We start from the raw sequence: 21,623 nt of genomic DNA on the forward strand, positions 1-21,623 counted from the left end.
GTCCATTGTTAATACTTACAGCAAGTTCAAAGGTTTATTGTCATCTGCACAACAGATACAGCGTGCATGTTTGCAATGAAAATCTTAAATCTCAGTCACCTCAAGCAACTCGACATGCAAGTGTCATAAAATAAGGTAAGATTAACTAAAAATACAATAACATACACTGGTGCAAATGAAACAATAAGTACAACTTTGAAGGCTGATGGTGACACTTTGTCACTTTTGTCATAGAATTTATTTTAATCTATTTCAGACACTAAATAAAATTTGATTTAATAATAATACTAATAAGAATAATATTTCCGAATAAACTTAATTATTACATATTTATTATTTACTCAATACAATTATGTTAGTGAAATGCTGAGTTGTTGGTTCATTTATATATATTTTCATTATGACAGAATCAGCATATGAGCTCTGCACTGTGTCATAACTTCATCACTACATCATACAACACAGATGATGCATGATTCTGCTGTTGTGAGCAGTTATAAGGACATTTTAAAGTAGCATATATAACTCCTCTGAAAACTGCTTTATATCATTACAACTCTTTTCTTATTTGCTCATGATTCGTCTGTTTAAGCATCAGCCTTCAGTTATAGTTGTTAAGACATTATCAATGTGATATTTTCAGCATGTTAACAATTGTAATACTCATGTGGTGCTTATAAATGCTAAGCGGAGGGACTTGCATGTTTTTGAATCAGGATTTTAAAAGAAACGCAATCACGATGTGCTTTTAAAACGGCACAGAGATCGATTGTTCAGAAAAAAATCACCCATTCTGCAAACGAAACCAACAGATTGTATTAAAGGCCAAAGGCTCGCTGAGAACCGAAAGCTTGTTTAGTCTTTTCAAAAAACAAACGCTTCTGCCTTTCTAATCTGCTTCTATTTAACCGGAAATTTAAAGCCACAGTCTTAATGAGGAGCGAGTTTCCTGACAATGTCGCCCACCGCGAGAAACACCAAACCAAAGCTGATGTTAAGTGACAATTTCACCTTTATTAACACGATGAAGAATCATTAGTAAAGGTCAGGGTGACAGGCTGCGGGGAGGTTTCAGTGCTCAGGTGGTGCCTGTGAAGAGAGCAACACACTCGGAGAGAAAGGACTCATTAAATCACAAGGACGTCACTGCCATGATTCACAGCAGCTTTTCATCGTTCAGCTGCACAGGCCGTCCGCTTGTGCTTTGAGGGTGATTCAAAAGCATCAAAATTATGTCAAAGACCTTTCAATGAGGTCTTTTGATTATGTTAGATTACCTATTTTTAACCGGGAATCATTAGACATCGTAATTGTCCCGTGTTTGTGTCGCGAATAAAGAAACCTCGCAGCCAATATCTTTTGGAATTTGAAAAGCAGCTATACAAGGCCGCTGTTAATGTTTCCAAGTAATTTCCGAATCCTGTCGATCACATAACCCGCCCTGTCGACATTTTTATAATTCCTGTGGACATTGAAGTGAAGTTATTCCACAAGCTGAAACCTTGGAGAATTGTTAGGCTCTGTTTCATTAATAATAAAAACAGTGATAACCCTCTTTTACAACCATCCAACAACATGGATTATTATATTTAATTAATGTACAAGTTGTAAATATGTTGATATTGATTATATCTGTAAAATGTTCTGATAAAATACTTTACCATTAGAATTAGAATTAGACACGACATTTCTATCCAGTCTTAGAAAAGAGTTGTTGACATGCGTGTAAAGATGATATGGCAGCTCCCTATAGCCAAATCAACTCGATCGCCCCCTGGTGGCTGTCTGCAGTATAGGTCATAAACCCTGTCTTCTCCGCGATAGTAGATGGGACATAGTCAGATCTAAAAAGTCAAAAAGAAAAGTTCTGAAATGATGTTCTCTGTCATTTCAGGTAGTTCGTATCATACCACTGAATGTTCAAGTGTTCCGGTTCAGGTTTAATTAGCTACTTGTTGTAAAAGTGGATAGAAACATCACGGCTGAGATTGGCTCCACTCTCCGATCACCACTGCACACACTCTCCTAATGACGTCAAAAGGCCAAGATGGCAGCAGCAGAATCGAGGATTCTTTAGCTTCATTTTGTGGAGAAACGTTGTCGATCTTCATTTCCTGTCTTTGGTTGTTGTCTAAATGTAAAAACATGTGGGTCTGAAATTATTTCGAACAATATCCATCCAGCTATTTCTCTGCAAAGCATGTGTGTTACATCAAGGACACGTTTCATTCATTAACAAACGCTGTAGCGCAGCTGCACTCAGAGACTCAGTTCCTGTTTATTTTAATTTGACAGCTCATAACATTTACCTGCTGCTGTAAATACTTAATAAAATGTGTATTAATCCACAGGTGAACATAGTCCCACAATAAATTCACAATTTATTCCTGTTTAAGTAATGTTTGCTAAATACAGTGTCCCACAGACAGAGTAGTAAAGTCAGAGAGTGTTGGGAGACGCAGCTCTGAGTTAAATGGAAGAAGTACTGAACCCTGTACGAGCTCTGGGCGTACTCCCAGAGATCAACTCCTGGAAGGTGGGCCAATGAATAAATCAGGGTTGAGGGATGAGAAATTCGAAGTTTTTAAATTATTCATAGTGGAGGAATGTGTGTCATCAACATTTCCGCTGCCACCCGACTTCCTCTCCCGATCTATCGCCCAGAATTTGGTTCCCATGGCAGGTGTGGGATGTTTCCGAGGTCACGAACTCGGAGCTCAGATGCTGATAGAGGAATAAAAGCAGTTTTTCCTGCGCCTCGGCAGCTTGAGTGACATTGATCTTGTAGCACGGAGACAGTGTCGTCCCTCAGAGACCACATGAATGGACAGCGGCTACATTTCCCTCTTTTCACTGTATATACAAAGGGGGGGAAAAGTTCACTCACCTCCTCCCCTTCGAGTTTAGTGGCATCTTCAAGAGCAAAGCAAAACCAAACAAACACAATCAATAGTATAACGTCAGCAAAGAAACACATTCCTCAACACACTTTCTCATTTAGCTTGAAATCCACATTATGATGATGATGATGATCGAAACTGTCTTTTAGTCAACGTGAGGAAGAAGTTCCCTTTTTTTTTTTTATTGTGAAAGTGGAGGAGGGTGTAAGCACACATTCCCACTTGCTTCCCTCATTGTAAGAACAGAGCTGCTCAAAGAGAAAGCAGGTTCCTTTTTCTGCTGAAATATTCTGCTTAAGTTTGTTTAATCGGGAGCTAAAACACCGAAGAGCAGGCAGACAACGGGATGTGGGTCCAGACCGAAGGCTGTGCAGCTGCAGGTAGGACTTCATCATGAGACTTCTTTCAGTCACACGGTGACTGCTGCAGTTTCTAAAAGAGGGATTATTTCTGACCTGGAGCTAAAACATTGATCTGGAAGGAAATCGTTTTCATTTTAAAAAGTATCATAGTGGATTTATGAGCTTGCGCATTTATTGTCTCGAGCTCAACGAGCCTGAATCTCCAACCGAATTGGTGGCGGTCGAGTTGCATTGTGTGAACCATAAAGCTCTCGTGTAGTGGGAGAAGGTGAAGTAGAAACTGGAAACTAGTGTGGTGGTGGAAAGTGGAAGTTTATTGTTGATTTCCCTTCCTGTACATCTCTGGCCCACCTCCTCCAGAAGGCCTCGAGAAGAAGTTCCTCTTCAGGCTCTCTGACAGGATGTGAGAATCTCGGGCTTTTGTCGACTCCCTCTGAGCTGTCTGTTGTCTACATTCTCTGGTTTGACAGTACATCTGTTTGTTTCCCACAGGGTGTGATGGAGAGAGTGATTTATCCTCCGAGGACGAGGGAGACATTCAGGTATCACTGACAGAGACATGCGGTACACTCGTTAATCAAAGACACTTTCTAATGTGCATTAGAGACAATCATCAGCAGGAAACATTAAATATCCAGCTCCAGCGGATCCTGTTACCTTGCCAGCACTTATCCCAACCTTCAGTGTTTAATCAGAGAAAGGACTTAATGATTAGAGTAACCAAAGTATTTCAGATTAAAGGTGCTCAAACCTGATTAGATGAGATACATGTGATTGTGGAGCTGTGACTGTCAGTTTGTTGGTTTTTAATTGATCTCTCTCTCCTGCTTCTTCTTTTGTGTGTTGGTTGGCTGGCTGTTAGTTTGAGCTCCTGGAAAAACAAAGGGATGAAGCCAATCACAAACTGTCTGAGCTGGAGGAAGGTGAGAAATCACATCTGTCTTCTTATTTTATTTTCCCCAACTCCAGGACAGAATATTTAACTTAGAGTTTTAACTTCATTATGAGTCGTTTTTTAATTCAAATCATTCATCACTTCTATATTTTCCTGAAATGACCTTGACTAACAACCTGCCTCCCTTCTTTTACAGTCTCCAATCAGCTCCTGAGAGAGATGAGCGTACTGGAGCTCCAGTTCCAGATTGAACGGTCATGTAGGGAGAGCGCTGAGGCTCTGGCTGTGAAGGTGTCTGCTGACTCGTGTCTTTCCTTTTACTTCTTTCAATATAACCTCACCTCACCTTTGTTTCTCATTTTCATATCAATCAAACAAATAACACCAGCATCTTCGCCGCTCACCATCACCTCCTCTGTTGCCTAGGTTACCAAGGAGAACAAAGCCCTGAAGAGGAGAAGCCAGATGGTGATGCCGCTCATCTCCGAGCTGCCTGAAAACGCGGCCGATGTGACCTCTGACCCAGATTCTGACCCCACAGTTAACAGTGATGTGGAGGATCTCGACGGTGGTGAGGAGACGCTGCTGCTGGAGAGTCAGGCCAAGATCGCTGGTTAGTCCGAACTACTCATGATGGGAATTCACCTGATTCAAAGCTTAATAAATGAATATATATATATCATTATAATAATGACACAAATTTCAACACAACCATTACAAGGTGCTTTTAAGGATTGGAGCCCTTTAAAAATTTGGAATCAGGTTTTGATGACAGTCGGCCCGGAATGACGAGTCGTGCTCTGATCATGTATTGGTGATTAGTGCTCAGTGATTGTGTCTTGAACTCATCATCAGCTGCTTTGTGTCTGTGTCAGAGCTGCAGGCGTCAGTGGACGGTCTGCTGGCCGAGAAGCTGCAGCTGGAGCAAGAGCGAGAGGATCTGATCACACAGCAGGATCTACTCAGGGAGCAAGTACGTGTGTGTGTGTGTGTGTGTGTGTGTGTGTGTGTGTGTGTGTGTGTGTGTGTGTGTGTGTGTGTGTGTGTGCAGACCAGTGTGCCTTATCTCAGACATTTTTTCCCAGCTTGCTCTGGAGGTGGAGGAGAAAGAAGCCATACTGAGGAAAATGAGTAAACAGAGCAAGACCGTGAATAAATTTAAACGAGGTAAGCTCTCGTCATAGCAGTGCTGTTAGAAACCAATATTTTTATCACTGTAATATCAGTAATTTCCCCAGATAATTGGATCTTTATTGTTCATGCTCCCAACCACAATGGAAAATTATTTGGATTTCACATTGTTTCCAATCAACAACAACAACTAAAACAACTAGAACGGCAGTAAGTAAGGTTAATACCTCTGCCAAGGCCCAACAGTTCCCTTAAATTCACTCAAGGTGAACCACATCGCACACACTCTGATTATTTTCATCAGGATCCATAAATGAGTGCCTGAAAAATCTGTGAAAATGTCAAAAGAAAAAAAGCATTTCACAATGTTAAAGAAGGTGAAAACTATTCCTGTATACACATCAAAATGTAGCGGGTCTCTCTCTGACCCGAGCCACGTCCTTCTGCCAAATTTCATGCAAATCCGTTGAGTAGTTTTTGTGAAATCTTGCTGACAAACAATCGAGCAAACGAACAGGGGTGATATCACAACGTCCTTGGTGGAGGTGACAACAACAAAAACAACTACAGCAACAACAATGTTCCTCCAACCATGAAAATAATTGAATTCAAGAAAATAATTGACTCTTTAAAGTTGATTTTTTTTCATATTTTTCAGCATATATGGCATTTTTTATTTCTAAATGTCCTGACACGATTAATGTTCTACAGATGAATCTATGAAGCAAATTCAGTGCAAAATTTTAGAAGCATCATAAATACTTATTTTGTTTTGTGTGTGTGTGTGTGTGTGTGGTTGCATGCACAGTCTCCCAGCTTGTCACAGAGGAGTTCGAAGTTATGGCTCAGAGACTGGAGCTGGAGGAGGGCCTCCGGCAGCGCGCTGAAGTCTTCGCCCACCAGGTCTGAGCACATGGCATGCATATATGTGTGTGTGTGTGTGTGTGTGTGTGTGTGTGTGTGTGTGTGTGTGTGTGTGTGTGCGTGTGTGTTTTCAGGACAGGATGAAACATTTTGTCGTACATTCACACCTATAGATGTGGAGGGTGACAGGTCGTGCCACAGGAAGGGAGCAGGAGTGTTGGCACTGACCTTCGGGCGACTGGGGTGAACAGACGGACACTTGGGGGAAGGGGGCTGGGGGGTCGGTGAGAGGAGGTGTGGGGGCACACACTGCTTCTGTCAGGCAGCAGCTGATGTGGTGGGACGGGAGAAGGGGTCTCCATTCTCTGTTTTCACACTGCTGACACTTTGGTCAAATCCTTGCTCTGTGTGTGCACTCACGCACAAAAGACAAAAGCAGGAACACACTCGTACACATGCAGGGAAAACACCAATTTATTTACACACACACACACACAAACACACACCAAAGTTTTCTGCTGCCCCACCTGCTCCCATAATGAAGCCCTTTCTTTCAAAAAATGTCTCTCTGTTCCCATTTGGCCCCTCCCCTCGCCATAATTAGCGGCCATCACCGCCGCTGAAGGAGAATAGTGGTCTTTAAGCACAACCTGTCTTTGCCTGACACCTTTATGTTTTGCCGAGCATATAGCAATTGTCGCCTTTGTGCGCGGTGTCCTCCATTTACCGGACAGGCGCACAATGGGCCGCCTCGCAGGGGTCCTTACCTGTGAAAAGGACCCCCGACTGTTCACACTATTCAGCCCCTTTACTCTCAATTCATGGTAAAAGACCCCCCCTGCGCTGAATGCCTCTTGTATGCACTACTATTTGTCTGTTTTCATGTGTTTTGAAAACACCAACCATTCACACCTCTCCTCTGTGATGCATGGTGGTATAATGATGCAGGGCCTCAAACAGGAAACAATTTGGACTTTTTCTGTGTGTGTGTCTGTGTGTATCTTTGTCTCTTTGTGTTGCTGTGTGTGGCTGGGCCCTGTGTGTTTGTATGTATTAAATAATTGCGCTAATTGCTGTGTGAAAATTGGTGTCTGCTGAAGGGAGAGCAGGGATTAGAGTGGTGTAATTTGCAGTGTGGATGTTGTGATAGCGAGTTTCACCAAACCTGCTGCTTCGGTTTGTGGAAACGCAGAAATGAAAACCACTCTTTTCACACTTCCTGTTCTCTTATGCTGGACCTGTTCCCAAAAAATGTCCCTACAACCCGTCACAGAGACGGTTCATGAACCAAATATATCAAGAGTACACCAGAGTCACCACCTTTGAGTTGTTTCTGAGAATTAGAGGGTTTGACTACAACTGCTCAGATATTCCATTTAACGTTGATTCTGGAGTAAACTAGTTTGTGAATTAGTTTGTTTCTGTAAATATAAAAGGGAATTTTAATGGATATGTGAAAAAGTTCAGAGCCTCCGCCATTGCCCAACATTCCTTCATGAAACCACATTTAAATTCACTAGATCCTGATTTTCATTTGGATATGCACCATTATTTGAATCTGTTTTTTTTACGTAACCATGCTAACAAGCAAACAAGCAAACGTAATGAAAAAACATATCCTCCTTGTTGGAGATAATTAAATGTTAGGAAAGTTAAATGTAAACTAATATTTGCAGCCTTTTTTGTAAACAAATCAAAGATAGGATTTGCTTTCTCATTTAAAGTCTGACCTTACTCTTGTTTTCTTTTGGTGATAGATTAATTAAGTTTTCTAATTTCATCTGAATATTCTATACCCACATTTACCTCCATATACACAACATTAACCAAAATAAAAGCTCAGGTACAGTAACAAAAGCTTTCTTTATTGAGCCTTGAGCTCGGCGTAGATAAAAGAATCTAAGGTTAAGCTTGATGTGTTGATCATGAAGCAGGAAGAATGATGCTTTGTTTCCCTGATGAATCGTCCTGTTCGCATTGTTCCCGGCCTCCAATGAAGCAGATGAGTTATTCTAACAAGGCCTCTGAGTCATTGTCGACCAGAGAAGAGGTTTGAAAACATTTTCTCTGTGTTGTGACGACCTCGCAAGGACGGGGGTGCAACTAGCCACAAAGATCTTTTGCCATCTTTCCTCTAATATTGTGTTTCACTCTCACTGATGTGTTCCTTTCCCCATTTTCATGGAAGCAGATAATTGTTAATATGTGTTTGAGGTGTCAGACGGTGAAGTTCGATGTCTTGTCAGATGTTGGAGCAGCAGAATGCGGCCCACACACAGAGCTCAGAGACCGGCCTGCAGCTGCAGGAGGCCCTCCAGCAAATCTCCAACATCAGCACAGCGCTGAGTGACATCCAGGGCTACTACCAGAACCAGGTGTGTGTAGACCTGATGAAAGGGAGTGTCGTGACACTGGAGTGAAACGGGCATATTGAGTCTCTGCATAATGTCCCCTGTTTGTCTCGTCCAGGTAAAAAAGAGTGAGAGCAGTGTGGGAGAGAGCAGCGTCCTCTCGGAGCTGAAAGAAGAGCTGGAGAAGAGAGAGGAGGAGAGGAAGGTTCTGGAAACTCAGCTGTCTGACGCCAACAGCACCGTCACTCAGCTGCAGGAGGAAGGTAGCAGAGAAAACTGCCCCGACATCTGACTTAGCGAAGGGCCATGAATAAGAAGATGTGCTGGAAAAGACACGCGTTGTAATGTCACGTTGCTCTTTCTGGACTTCTCTCAGTTTATGATACTGGTTTACTGTCGTTCTTTTGCAGTGAAACATTTACAAGAAACCCTGAAGAGGGAGAATTTGACTCATGAACCAGTGGAGAAATCCCCTCCTCCTCCGCCTCCTCCTCCTCCTCCTCCTCCTCCTCCACCACCTCCTCCTCCACCTCTACCTCCTCCCTCTACTGTCAACAAGTAAGTGTCACTCAGAGCTTCTTCTGACATTGAACTGAGTGGAAGTTTCAGTGGACAGTTTGAGTTGCACGTGATCAGTTTAATGATGTTTCAGAGGCGTTTTAACTTTCAGAAATAATGGATATATCCATGTGTTGAGTATCTAACATTGTAAAATCCATTTATAAAACTCCAGTCCTCTGACACCTGGGATTTCTCTGGTTTTGTTTAGTTCACTTGATTTCCTGAGGAGCAGGAGGAAAAATGGAGCCAGTAAAGATGCAAACAGTGAGTCTCACTGGACCTTCTCCTAATTTTTACTGTTACTGATATATTTTATCTTTGACTGGACTTATTTAAACACCACATACTGGATATTTTCTCAAAGTATGCAATATAATGTGAATGTGATGATATATATATATATATATATAAGATGTAAGTTTAGATTTGAGGAAGTGCAGAACAGAAACACCAATTATCAAATAATAATAAATGAATCTATTTTTCAATATTTAGAAGCAGCACCCTCTCCGACGGCAAAGGCAATGGATGAAATGATGGAGAGAATAAAAAAAGGAATCATCCTGAGGCCCATGAAAAATATTCAGGTAGAAAAACTGTTTGTGACTGAAATGAGTGTTTTAGGCTTCATGCAAGAACATATTTATTTTCATATCCTTAATTTCTCTCACATGTGTTTGTACGCTGAGTTCACATGAACATGCCACGCCAAACAAAACTTCAAAATGATTTATTTTATTTTATAACGACCATCCATTCAACTTCTCTGCTCACAGGACGATGACAGTTCATGGAGGGTCAGTATCTTTATACCTTTGTTCATTTTTGCTTTTATTATAAAATAAATGTGATTCTGTTGCAGTTGGATATTCTCTTCATATCTTAAATCTGGTTACAGGACCAGAGGAGTGAAAACAGAAAATCAGCAGTTCTGGAGTTGAAAGGAATGCTGGTAGCAATTTAAATTTTCCCTATACAATATGAACCATTACACTGAAAGTGGTAGCACCATTGACTGCATTCTGAAACGTCTTTAACCATCTGACGCTCCAGGGCAACATGAAGGTCCAGCACCACCGCAGACTTCCATCCAGGAGGGGAATGGGCCGAAATGTGGGGGAGGCGGAGCTGCTGCTGGTGCTCCAGAGGAGGAGGAGAGCGATGGGGGAGAACCAGGACCCGACCCAAACACAGGGTATGAAATTCCTGAGAAAAATGTCATCTTCCCTTAATGCTTTGAGCTAATACTCTTTATATACAGTGTTTCCATGCTAGACACACACACTTAAATGTATTAAAAGGAAAAGATAGAAGAATCAAAAACAAACGGCAGATCACTTCCTGCCTTCACCTCCTCTCATCTGCAGGCAAACCCCCTCAGTAATATTTATAACCAGAACAACGTGCCTTGTTATATCACTGTGTTCAGCTGTTGTAGCTCATCCTCTAGTTCTTTTTTTGCTTTTTGGGGATTTCGTGCCTGATAAGATGATGCGCTGATCTCTCGATTAGACCCCCAGCCAGGCGCTCTGTGTGGCCCAGCAGCAGGAGATGCTCCGTGGGCAGAGGAGCGCAGCGGCGTCCCTGTGCTCCGGAGGCTGAAGCAGAACAGGGAGAAGAGAGACTCTCGCATCCGAGCATCAGCACTGATCATCAGCCAGGCAAAATTAAATCAGTCAGAGGAAGACATTGTCATTAATGCTTGATATGATGATGAACTGCAGAAGTCTTTATTGAGCTACAGGGATGTTTTTTTCTGTTACTTTTAAGGAACACATCATGTGTTTGCACTGAAAAAGCCCTGCGTCTGTGATCCCTTACAATAAAATGTAAGGAAACCAGAGACTTGTCTTGGTTTCTGTTATAAACACTAAGAACAGACTCACCTCTGGATCAGATACAGTGCTTGATGTTTGTTTTAACCTCCTGGGAGCAGCAGACGGGTGGGGCATATTGCAAACAACCATCAAATCCCACATTCATGGTCAAACAGAAACAGATAAATGCATTTTTTCAAATTCCATTTAACCCAAGCCTACCCCTGAGAGCCAGGACTTGTTGCGTGTCAAAGGAAATGGAGCTCCCTCAGCCGTGGTTAATGTCCGACATCATTCTTTTTGGCTGCTTGGGTTTTTATTTGATCTAAGTGCAAGTTACAGGGATTTCAATACTGGAGAATACAGATAGAAAATAGCCCGAGCCATTAAATAAAGACACCCTTGAATGGGATGCGCTCACCTTGGCCACTTCTCTCCCGAGGTGTCTGCCTCTTAAAGCTGGATCCAGCAGACGGACGGCGGCTGCCATTTTATTTAGGCACATTAAAGCTCTCACACCCAGAGCCCAGAGGTGTTGCTGAGATAAGAGCCTCAGGTGAGCAGTGCACGTCCCTGCTGAAAGTCTCTTTAAATGCAGCAGGTCGCCTTTTGTTTTCTCACCTCCACACAGATACTGTATATATATGAGTGCACGCATGCATGAGTGAGCACACACAGCCTCACACCATGCCCGTCATCTTATCTCTGTGCCTTTGTTAAAAGCATTTGAAAAGGGGATGAAATTACTCTCACCTTTGATTCCGACACCATTTTAGTGTCTTCACACTGTTTCACATTATATATTTACTTTATTTAGCTCTTTTTACCAAAGCCTCTGCCTTTTCACTCTGCACCATACATTTTTAATTGTTTCTCAAAGGTGTGAGCTTTTCAGATACAGTGATGTGGGCCGCCACCTTCTCCATGTTATTGAATTCATACACGTGATGGATAGTGTGTGTGTGTGGTCCGGGTATTACTCATGTTGTGGGGACCGTCATCTGTTTCCACAGACACATTTAGGGGACAAAAATCAAGTCCTCATAACATGAATCATTAAATGTTATGTTGAAGATGAGTTTGAGGTTTAGATTAGGTAAGGTTTAAGTTACATTTTGGGTGAGGTAAGTAGTAACTATGGTTAAGGTTAGAATAAGTTTCCAAGAACCCAATGTAAGTCAATGACCTCTGAAGTCAGCGAGACGTGTGTGTGTGTGGGCCTATAGTTATGAGTGCCAATTTTGTTTCAGTACCATCATTGTGAGGACATTTGACATTATGAGGACATTTTGGCTGGTCCTCACAACTTCAGTGGGCTGAGGGTTAATACTTGGTTTTAGGGTTAGCATTAAGTTTAGGTTAAGGTTAGGGTCATGAAATGGATTATGTCAATGAGTGTCCTCTCAACCATAGAGAGACGTGCATTTGTGTATGAGACCTTTCCCGACATAAACACTGACCATGTCTGGACCCGTCGACCTCACGGGGACTAAAGCCTGGTCCTCATGAGGCAAAACATAATTTCCTGGTTGAAGTTTGATGAGGCCATCCACAATGAGTAGAAGTCATCTGACAAAAAAAACTAAGCAATGGACAGGAACAAACATCTCATCCATTTTATTCTGACCTGAATTTATTCAACACAACGTTTTTTGAAACGTGTAACACAACTGCAATTCTTCCGCCAAACCGCGGTGGCGCTGCAGCCTCCGCCACACCTGTATCCCTTAAGCCCGAGTCCCCTCTCCCCTGCTCTCGTCAGCTCGCACTGAAGACACCGAGGGAGGAAGTTGTAGCAGTTAGCACCCAGCTAGCTATCTGTGTTTTTCTGTTTTATTTGTGTGCGTTGTCTCATATGCAGAGAGATGTGGTTTATTTATTTGCTCAGCTGGCTGTCGCTGGTGATCCACATCTCCTTCGTCACTCTCGCCATAGGTAAGTGCGCGATGACAAGCCCTGCAACTGCTAGCGTGCTAGCCAAGATTTGCTTGCTAACGCTAACGCTATCAAAACTAGCATTTAAAGGTTCAGCGGTAAAGGTTAACGCAGCTGTTTATCATTTTAACATCTCTGCACTGATCGTTGTGTTATTAATAAGACACGCGTGTAAAAAGTAAAACTTCCTCAAGTTTTAAATAAGTTGCCTGTTATCTCACAAACACACTGACCTGTTCACTTAGCTAGCTAGCTAGCTTGCTAGTTTTGCATCTATTTCCTTTTCGAGCACGATCACGTCATCTATTTTCAAACAAATGTAATTCGCAATATTCATGTTTTACCGTTTAATCTCGGGACTTTCAACTCTTGTTAGTTTTCTAGTGACACTGGCAACTCTTGAGCTGGAAGTAATGTGTGCTAACAGATGCTAGCGTTACCTCTCACTGTACAGGGCTCTCCGGGTTTTAAAGAGTACAAACTAATCAGTCTGTTGTCTGTGTCAGCAAACAACGTGTTTGTGTTTGACACCGTCTGCAGCATGGCGATTGAAGTAGCATCCAGCTGCAGTGTGCACAGGGCAAAGGTGGGCATGCTAGCTTCAGTGCTCAGAAAAGTTAGCTTGGAGGTGTGATCAGTTGTTTACGTTACTAAATGCTGTCGACAAACCGGCTCCAACAGGGTGTTTGGTTTAGCGAGGTTCTTAGTTTGCTTCTGATCGTCTGCATGATACGTGGCAAAGAGAGTGTGTGTCCACGTAAGTGTGCAGCTGTCAGGTGTGGCTCCTCCTGAACAGCTCTGTCAGTAACCCGGTCACTCTGTGTGTGTGTGTGTGAGCTGCAGCAGAAGTTACTGAAGAGACTTCTTGTTTTTATTTTAATATCATTTAGGTTCAGTGATTTCACGTTTGCTAAGATGTCAAAACACAAGATCAGTGTCATTTGTTTTAAGTTTACCTTTAATAAAGTTTGATAAGTTTTCACATATGAGTTAATCATTGGTGAAAAAGTTTATACTACAATAAAGGTCAGTCCGTTAATAAGAACATCTTATCTAAGACATTAATTAAGTTGGAAGGATTGAAACTGAAACTCTTACTGTTAACGAGTCGAAACTGTGTCTGTTAAGAGCTGAAATCTGTCCAACACTGTGGGGTAGTTTGCTTTACATTCTTTGTCTTGTTTACACTTTTTAAGTTAAACTGTGAAGCAAATACAGTTTTGGGATAGTGTTTGACAAATATGGACTTTGAAAGTTGAATCATCTTATCTTTGTCTTTTGGAAAGTTCAGATTGCTTTAAGTGTGACACAGAACAAACGTTCCATGAGCTGTTGCTCTTTGTTTTGGCCTCTTTGAATGGACTGATGCTACTTGGTCTCTTTCCTTACATATTGATTCGCAGCACATTTTCGGTACCGACTGAATCATGTCTTCAGCATCAAGGATAGAAAACACGTGTGGTATATTTTAAAATATATCCCCTACTACATTATTACATTTCAAAAAATATTTAATTTTGGACCCTTAAATAATAGAATCGAGTATGTATATTTAATATTTATGTTTTATGCTTTATCTTAATACTGAGTAACAATATCATAACATTTTTTGTGATTTTTCTTTTCATCACTTGTCCTCGATCAGCTGCTGGCCTGTACTACCTGGCAGAACTAATAGAAGAATACACAGTAGCCACCAGTCGAATTATAAAATACATGATTCTGGTGAGTAGGTTCAGCTGTAGAATTTACTTATTGAAGGCTGATAGCAGTCACTTACTTCATGTGTGATTGCGTCCAGTTCTCTACAGGTGTGCTGGCAGGCCTCTATGTTTTTGACGGCTTCCCAGTGTTGATGGTGGGAGTTGGCCTTTTCACCAACCTGGTGTACTTCGGCCTCTTGCAGACCTTCCCCTACATTCTGCTGAGCTCCCCTAACTTCATCCTCTCCTGCGGTCAGTACGACAGACTCAAACACAAAGCAACTGCAAACGGCATCTTCCTCAAATGAACTTGTAACATCTTCCTCACTATCCTGTTTCCTTTGTCTCCACTCCGCAGTGTTGATAGTGGTGAACCATTACATGGCCTTCCATTACTTTGCACAAGAGTATTACCCATTTTCAGAGGTAAGGATCTCGAGCGGGCGCCATTTTCACATCTCAGATTTATACATATCCAATATTCAGATTAATCCGCTTAGTCATAACTGTTTGTTGTAATGAATTTGGGAAATATGTTCTACTGTTACACATCATTCAGATAAAACTTATTCCGCTTATCTTTTTTGGCCTCAGGTGCTGGCCTACTTCACCATCTGCCTCTGGGTGATCCCCTTTGCCTTCTTTGTGTCACTGTCAGCGGGTGAAAATGTTCTGCCGTCCACCATACAGCAAGGAGGTGAGCTTCTCTTCCGGGAATATCAAAACAGATTTTTATGCCTCTGCACCAGCGACAGCTGTAACCAGAGGAAGTCATTATTATAAAAAGATAAGAAATGTGATTCCACACCAAATCTGTCACGTTTGTTTGGATATGGTTCTAAAACTACTGAAGACACATAAAAGCTGCTGAGTTCAGACCGAATCCATCACCTCAGCTACACATTGGTAGTTACAGGTTTCGAGCCCCATTTTTTACTGTACAGCAGCTGAAAAAAATACCCCTGTAAGACCACATTTAAATTCATAATAATTCAATTAAGTGAGAATATTATCTTAAACTCTTAAATGTATATAAAGTGCAATTTTCTTGTGTGTTTACTTTGTTAGAGTAAGAGTTAAGTCGGTGAATCGATCACATCAGGTATTCTGGTGTCCATCAGCCCGGCTAGCTCAGTCGGTAGAGCATGAGACTCTTAATCTCAGGGTCGTGGGTTCGAGCCCCACGTTGGGCGCAGTATCCTTTTCCCACTGTCCATTTGTTCCCACACTTGAATTTCTTTTCACATGTAATTGAACTGTTCATTCTGGATCATCTGCTCTTATACCTGAACAGATTTTCCTAAATTAATTTGTTTAGATTTATATTTTCCATGTCCCTTCCTGTGAGTTTATTTATGCGTGAGTAGACTGAGAGGAACGTAACACTGGGGGAAACTGCCCTGTATATGAAGTTGGTCAATAAAGCCGAAACAGATTCTGTGTGAACTCAAACAACAGATTTATTAGATTTCACATAACAACCAGCAACTTTTCAAATCACATCACACATGTGTGGTCACATTTCCTAACGTCCAGACTTCTAAACAGATTTCAGACTCCTGCAGTCGTGCTCAGGATCATTGGTGTCATATGTTATAATTAGTAACTGTTTCCATTCCTTCCTTTTCAGATGACGTGGTGTCAAATTACTTCACTAAGGGCAAGAGAGGGAAGAGGTCGGGGATCCTCCTCGTGTTCTCTTTCCTCAAGGAGGCAGTGCTGCCCAGCCGACAGAAAATGTACTGAAGAGCTCAGACTCTGGGTGCAGGTTCGGGGGGTCAGGGGTGAGTGTGAGAGTGTGTGCCAGAGATTAAGGGGGAGGCTGGAATGACTGTGAAAATTTCTGGACAGGACTTAAACTAAGCAGAGGACAAAAAAGGGGGAAAGAGAGCACACGAAGAGGACGGACCAATGAACACAGGAGAGTTTTCTGCTGGACGAGCCGACGAGTTTACCCAGACCACTTTTGTCTGTCTCTGTCTGGACTGATTGCTAACGACATCTACCAGAGACCTTGCAGACGAGAACTTGTCTTTAGCGCATCGCTTTTATTATTGTGACTCCATTTTTAAAGCTTTGGTACAAAAGATATACGTGTGCAGGTTTGAAATTAACAACCAACAAATATCTGTAAATTTTTTTTGACTTTTGGCAGATAAATCGTTATCTTTATTTTTTTCTTGACACCCTGCTGCTCATCAGAGTGGAAACACAAAGTAGTAGTGAAAATAGTTCAGGAGACAAAGTACGACTGTTGAGAAGGTGGTTTGGAGATTGGGAGATTTTAAAGGTGCTTCCTCTCTTAATCCTGACGTCTGTGTTTTGTTGTTTTTGGTGTGAAACCCTAGAAAGGATAAAACTAGCCAATCAGCTGCAGGTAAAAATAAACAGGTCGCCACTGAAGCACTTGGGATTAAAATGAAAAAGCTCAGTCTGTAGTTAACTGAAGAAATCAGCTTCTGATCTGTGGAAGTACTTTTTTTGATTGCAAAGTATGACATGGTATAAAAGCCCCGCCCTGTCACAGCACACTGATGAACAGGGTTTAAATCAAAGGTGGTTTGATAGGATTCATTTTCCCTTTCAATTTGATGAGCTACAAGAGAGGAAATCATCAACACCTCACCACGGAAACGACGCACGGTGAGATTTTTTTCTGTTACTCCTCAGATTCCCACCCTTTTTTTGGGATTTTTCTTTTTTTTTTTTTAGAGAAGTCACAGTAACAAACAGATTTTTTTTGTCACTGTCAAAGACGAATGAAAACACTTCTGAAGATCAAACCTGTGCTGGGACTCTTGGTGTTGGGGACAAAACGCTGCTCAATCTGGTTTGGTGAAAGTTCGATTGAAGAGACAGAAGTTCTTTCTAACAATCTCTCGAGTGTGGATAATTGTCGCCTGTTAAACACTCAATTGTAAAATAAAATAAAAGATTTTGTTGAAATAATTTGGAAGATTAAATGGTTCTTTCCACAGGTTGTGTCAGAGGAAATGGAGGCAAGCGGATGTTGAGGGTGGGGTATGAATTGGGGGTGAATTATGCCAACGAGTGTCCTCACTGAAATAGAAGTACAAGAATATATATTTGTGTCAGACTGTTTATCTGAATGGTGTTAAATTACCCAAGTCCCATGTGGCCCGGTCACAGTGGGTGCACCAGGCCGAGGCAAGTGTGCACTTTGACCCCCACTGAGGTGTGAAGTGCTTCGTGAAGGGAAAAGACAAAACCACGACACACACACACACTCACACACATACACACCCACAGCTCTAGTTGACAGGCCACCGCCCGTAGACACACACACATACTCTGTTGACAAGCCCTCACCTGGATCCCGACTCACTCCCCTGGGGGGATCAGTGAAAGTGCAGGGGTACATCTGTGACAGGTGACCCAGTTCACTCAGGGTTTACTCCTCGCCCCTCGACTCATCCTGCTTTCTGGAGAGTCTGGCTTTTTCAGGTTTGTCACTCAGAGCTGAGGTTATGAGATGGCCGGGTGTTTCATGAGGACGTTTCTGCTCTTGACGTCTCCTGCTAGCTGACTCTGTGAGAACTCTGTATGAAAAACTATGATGATGTTAAATCTAAAAATACATCACACGATCCTGTTCTTTCTACTTGCAACTAAATAAAACAATTAAATGTTACGATGATACATTTTACACAACTTGAACTTGAAGCTCTTTCAGCGCTCACATCCAGGCTCCAACACCTCAACCAGGTGCTCGGCCACCTCCGTCCAGGGTGAGCGGCTCGTTCCCTGGGGGCATCTTCTGTGCGTGACCTCCTCGATGACCCGCGCCTTAAAGTCCTGAGGGGATTTGATCCTGGACGCCATGGGGAACAACACCCTCTTGAGGATGTCCAAAGGCACGTCAGGGGCGTAACGAGGCATGCTCTCCCACTTGGTGATATACTGAGGCCGCCCCCCGCCACTGCTGTCCGTCCACACCATGACACTGTCATGGAGGTCAGGCCTGGATTCCCTCGGCCTTGGCTTGAGCTTCCTCAGACCCACATTAGATGTATCGTGATCGGATGAGAGGCACTTTGTGTGGTACTGGCTCACCATGACTTTGGGGGAGAAAGCCTTGATGTTGGGTAAACCTTTCTTGGCCGCCCACTCATTCATCTTCCTGTCTATAAGAATCTGAAATCACATATAGTGGAAGTGAAGCTAGAAATCTGGATTCCTGAATTCAGGTAATTTATGTGATGTCCTGTTTTACTGATTTACAACATACTTACCCTTTTGTTGAGCTCATTCAGTTTGGCCTCGGCAACAAGATCCCTGTATAGAACCCGAACTTGCTTCCTCTCCTCCATTTCTCTCTTCTTCTCTGCCAGCCACATGCAGCCTCTCAGATACCTACACAGACAAGTTGTGTTTTAAGCAACTGAAACTTGTTGGACTTTTGATTTTGCCGTGAATTGTTCCTCCAGCTTGTTACCTCCCTACGTCTCTGTGGGACCAGACGCGAGCCAAATCCAGAGGTGTGTGTCCCATGTCGTCCTGGGCCATCACATCTGCACCGGCCTGCACCAGGATCTCTACGCAGTCCAGGAGGCCTGCGGCAGCCGCGTGGTGCAGCGGTGTTTGCCCGGAGTCTGTGGTTCTGGTTAGAAATGATGAAACGTTATTATCTTATTTGTGGCTGTTCATCATCATGTACTGAATCATTCATCTGACTTCTTATTCTCTCTATTTTCATCTCTGAGATGTATTTTGAGGAACATTTCAAAATAAGGCCCCTACACACTGATGTCTGCTCCGTTCTCCAGCAGGAATCTGAGACAGGCGGCGGACTTGGGCGAGCTCTGGGAGGACATGACCATGTGGATGGGCCGGCGCCCCTGAGGATCGCTGCTGTCGAGCTCGTCCAACGTGGTCTTCACCAGGACCCGAAGAGGACCCAGCTGGCCGTAAAGGCAGGCCATGTGGAGCGCAGACAGACCCTGGAGGACCGAACACACAAAGCGTCGTCTCAGTACTGTTTAATTCATATGCACAACCTTTTTTTCCTACATGACCTGAGCTCACACTGAGTCAAAGCACCTGAGCAAAGACGAGTGAGAGGGCGATAATGACCAATAGGCTTTTCTCCACAGATCTTAGTCTGAGCAGGAAAAGCACAAGCACAACTGATGACATTAACAATGGCTGCAGGAAGTCATGCTCTCGCTGACTTAAATGGTCGAAGGCCTTCATTGATAACATCTCTCACACCCGTGCTTTTCCTTCACACGAACGTTGGCGTGTTCCCAACGTCCCAACTGAGGAAAATGGGACTTTCTGAGGAGCACATAAATGCACCTTCAGGTTTGTCACTGTGCTGTGAAAGAGGAAGTGATTCCTCTCCAGCCAATCAGCTGCAACCTGAGGGCCTGAGCACACCTGCTCATCAGTGAGCTGAGCTGCTGAGGTGTTTGAAAAGGAAACATGGAGGATAACTGAAGATGGGGTGGAGATATGTGCAGGACACTGCAACCTCACCATGGGTGGGAATCCCTGAACAAGGCCCCATGACACTAACTCTCTGGCAGAAGCTTCTGGATTTCAAAGGTTTGGTTGAAGTCTGGTTTTTCTAAATGTATGTGTGTGGTGGAGGTGTGCACTTTACTACTTAGTTGTGATACTAAAGGGATCGTTTGGAAGATTGAAATGATGTGGGTCGGTTTGGTTTCATGTTTTTTTTTTAAACATCACCACAAAACGCTTTTTTCCCCCCAAATCCGATGACGTGTGAACCCTCCTCACTACGTTTGCATGATGCACGAGCAACTCACACATGTTGAACTTTCCTTTGCATCGCTATTGATGAACACGACATCGATAAGTTTTATCCTGCAGCGCTAGATGTGTCTGATGATTTCTGCGCTTTGCATGAAGTCAGCTGATAACTCAAAAACTATTCGTGGTATTAATTTATCTCATCAAACTGAGTGTGTACCTGAGTGTGTGTACCTGAGTGTGTACCTGTGTGTGTGTACCTGTGTGTTAACAAAGAAGTCCAGCTCCTCTGATCGGCCTCTGGCAGCTGCGGGGAACGAGCGTCTGTCCCGGGGAGATCGGTGGGAAACGTTCCTGCAGACAGAATCGTGCAGACTAATAAATACTAAATAAATTCAAGCTTCAGTGTGATGTATAAGTCACGTTCTGTGGTAAGTTTACTAATTAAAATACTTAGAATCACAGCTTTAACAGCTTTAACAGTCCACAGCTTTAACAGTCCACCTCTACTTCTGTTGTTTCCTTTTACAGCCGCTAAAATATCAAACTACAGCGAAATCAGCTCAGCTTGATCCATGCACATTATTTAAATTGTCTTATATATAGAGTAAATATAAAACTAGAATAAACTATTCAAATAGAAAAAACATTTTTTACCTTCGTCTCCGTTTTCCGGGTTTCTTGTTATTTTCCATGGTTGCCGTGGTAACACAGGAAACCGCCCCGATTCCCCCGCAGGGTCGAAGTAAGAGTCCGGATGCTCTCCTCAACTGAGAGTACAATCCCAGTATAGTAGTAGTACAAAGTATCTCCATCCAAGGTAAACAGCTCGTGCAAAACAAAGGAAAACAGACACAGAGTCTGAGAATCCAACAAAAACACATTGAATGAAACTTGAAGACACCAGTAATGCACTTTAGGAGCAGAGAAGAAGACACAGTATAGCCTTTGTTCTTCTTCTTTGATCATGTAATGGTCATTCTTCTGTCTCTTGAATAAAACTGAAAGTAAACCCCTCCTCTTGAGTCCATTATGTTCAGTAAACGTGAGTTTATATGTGACTGTGTGGCAGAAAGACACAGACAGATGAGTGGCTGCAGGCCGGGCAGATACTTCATCCTCGTACCCGCTCTCTCCTCCTACGTCTCTGCCTGTGCCTGTATGGTATTGACAGTGCGTCAGTAAAGCAGATCACTCTCATAGCCTCGCAGCATGTGGAGGTCTGACTGGAGCGTTTGTTCCGATGCCTCACGCGTGGCAGCGAGGCCTGGACGTGGAACGCTCATATTCTCTGTGTCTCTCTGTGGCTGAGGGTCGATGGGCTCATGGAGGATAAGGCCTCTCTGGTCACAGCTATTTACCCCTGAC

General features: G+C 42.9%; 3 protein-coding genes and 1 non-coding gene across 7 annotated transcripts; 3 read left to right on the plus strand and 1 right to left on the minus strand.

Annotated features, from left to right (window-relative positions):
• Positions 1-59: 59 nt before the first annotated feature.
• On the plus strand, positions 60-10,905 carry shtn2 (shootin 2). 2 transcript variants are annotated; one of them, XM_069519150.1, is made up of 17 exons: positions 60-135; positions 3,755-3,804; positions 4,125-4,185; positions 4,354-4,448; positions 4,584-4,770; positions 5,033-5,130; positions 5,243-5,324; positions 6,097-6,191; positions 8,399-8,527; positions 8,622-8,766; positions 8,914-9,061; positions 9,273-9,328; positions 9,560-9,651; positions 9,841-9,861; positions 9,963-10,016; positions 10,118-10,259; positions 10,577-10,905. In XM_069519150.1, the coding sequence occupies exons 4-17, from the start codon at positions 4,377-4,379 to the stop codon at positions 10,768-10,770; spliced, it is 1,515 nt and encodes a 504-aa protein (XP_069375251.1). In that variant the 5' UTR covers positions 60-135; positions 3,755-3,804; positions 4,125-4,185; positions 4,354-4,376; the 3' UTR covers positions 10,771-10,905. The 2 variants fall into 2 exon arrangements, with proteins under 2 accessions (XP_069375251.1, XP_069375250.1); XM_069519149.1 differs by lacking the exon at positions 60-135 and adding an exon at positions 3,084-3,280.
• Positions 10,906-12,160: 1,255 nt separating this feature from the next.
• tex261 (testis expressed 261) lies at positions 12,161-17,468 on the plus strand. The gene is made up of 6 exons (XM_020108540.2): positions 12,161-12,816; positions 14,462-14,541; positions 14,618-14,771; positions 14,878-14,945; positions 15,114-15,216; positions 16,150-17,468. Exons 1-6 carry the CDS (start codon positions 12,747-12,749, stop codon positions 16,263-16,265), a joined length of 591 nt encoding a protein of 196 aa, XP_019964099.1. The 5' UTR covers positions 12,161-12,746; the 3' UTR covers positions 16,266-17,468.
• Positions 15,640-15,712, plus strand: trnak-cuu (transfer RNA lysine (anticodon CUU)). The gene has a single exon. It is a non-coding gene; the product is annotated as a tRNA-Lys (tRNA).
• Positions 17,469-17,943: 475 nt separating the features above from the next.
• On the minus strand, positions 17,944-21,123 carry ankrd53 (ankyrin repeat domain 53). 3 transcript variants are annotated; one of them, XM_069519151.1, is made up of 7 exons: positions 20,913-21,123; positions 20,516-20,609; positions 19,281-19,480; positions 18,976-19,140; positions 18,773-18,893; positions 18,193-18,674; positions 17,952-18,079 (listed from the first exon to the last, which is right to left on the minus strand). In XM_069519151.1, exons 1-6 carry the CDS (start codon positions 21,068-21,070, stop codon positions 18,210-18,212), a joined length of 1,203 nt encoding a protein of 400 aa, XP_069375252.1. In that variant the 5' UTR covers positions 21,071-21,123; the 3' UTR covers positions 17,952-18,079; positions 18,193-18,209. The 3 variants fall into 3 exon arrangements, with proteins under 3 accessions (XP_019967716.2, XP_019967715.2, XP_069375252.1); XM_020112157.2 differs by having other exon boundaries at positions 17,944-18,674; positions 20,913-21,117; XM_020112156.2 differs by lacking the exons at positions 20,516-20,609; positions 20,913-21,123 and adding an exon at positions 19,581-19,868 and having other exon boundaries at positions 17,944-18,674.
• Between the last annotated feature and the right edge of the window lie 500 nt (positions 21,124-21,623).

This window comes from Paralichthys olivaceus, chromosome 22, assembly GCF_024713975.1.
Source record: "Paralichthys olivaceus isolate ysfri-2021 chromosome 22, ASM2471397v2, whole genome shotgun sequence".
NCBI lineage: Eukaryota > Metazoa > Chordata > Actinopteri > Pleuronectiformes > Paralichthyidae > Paralichthys > Paralichthys olivaceus.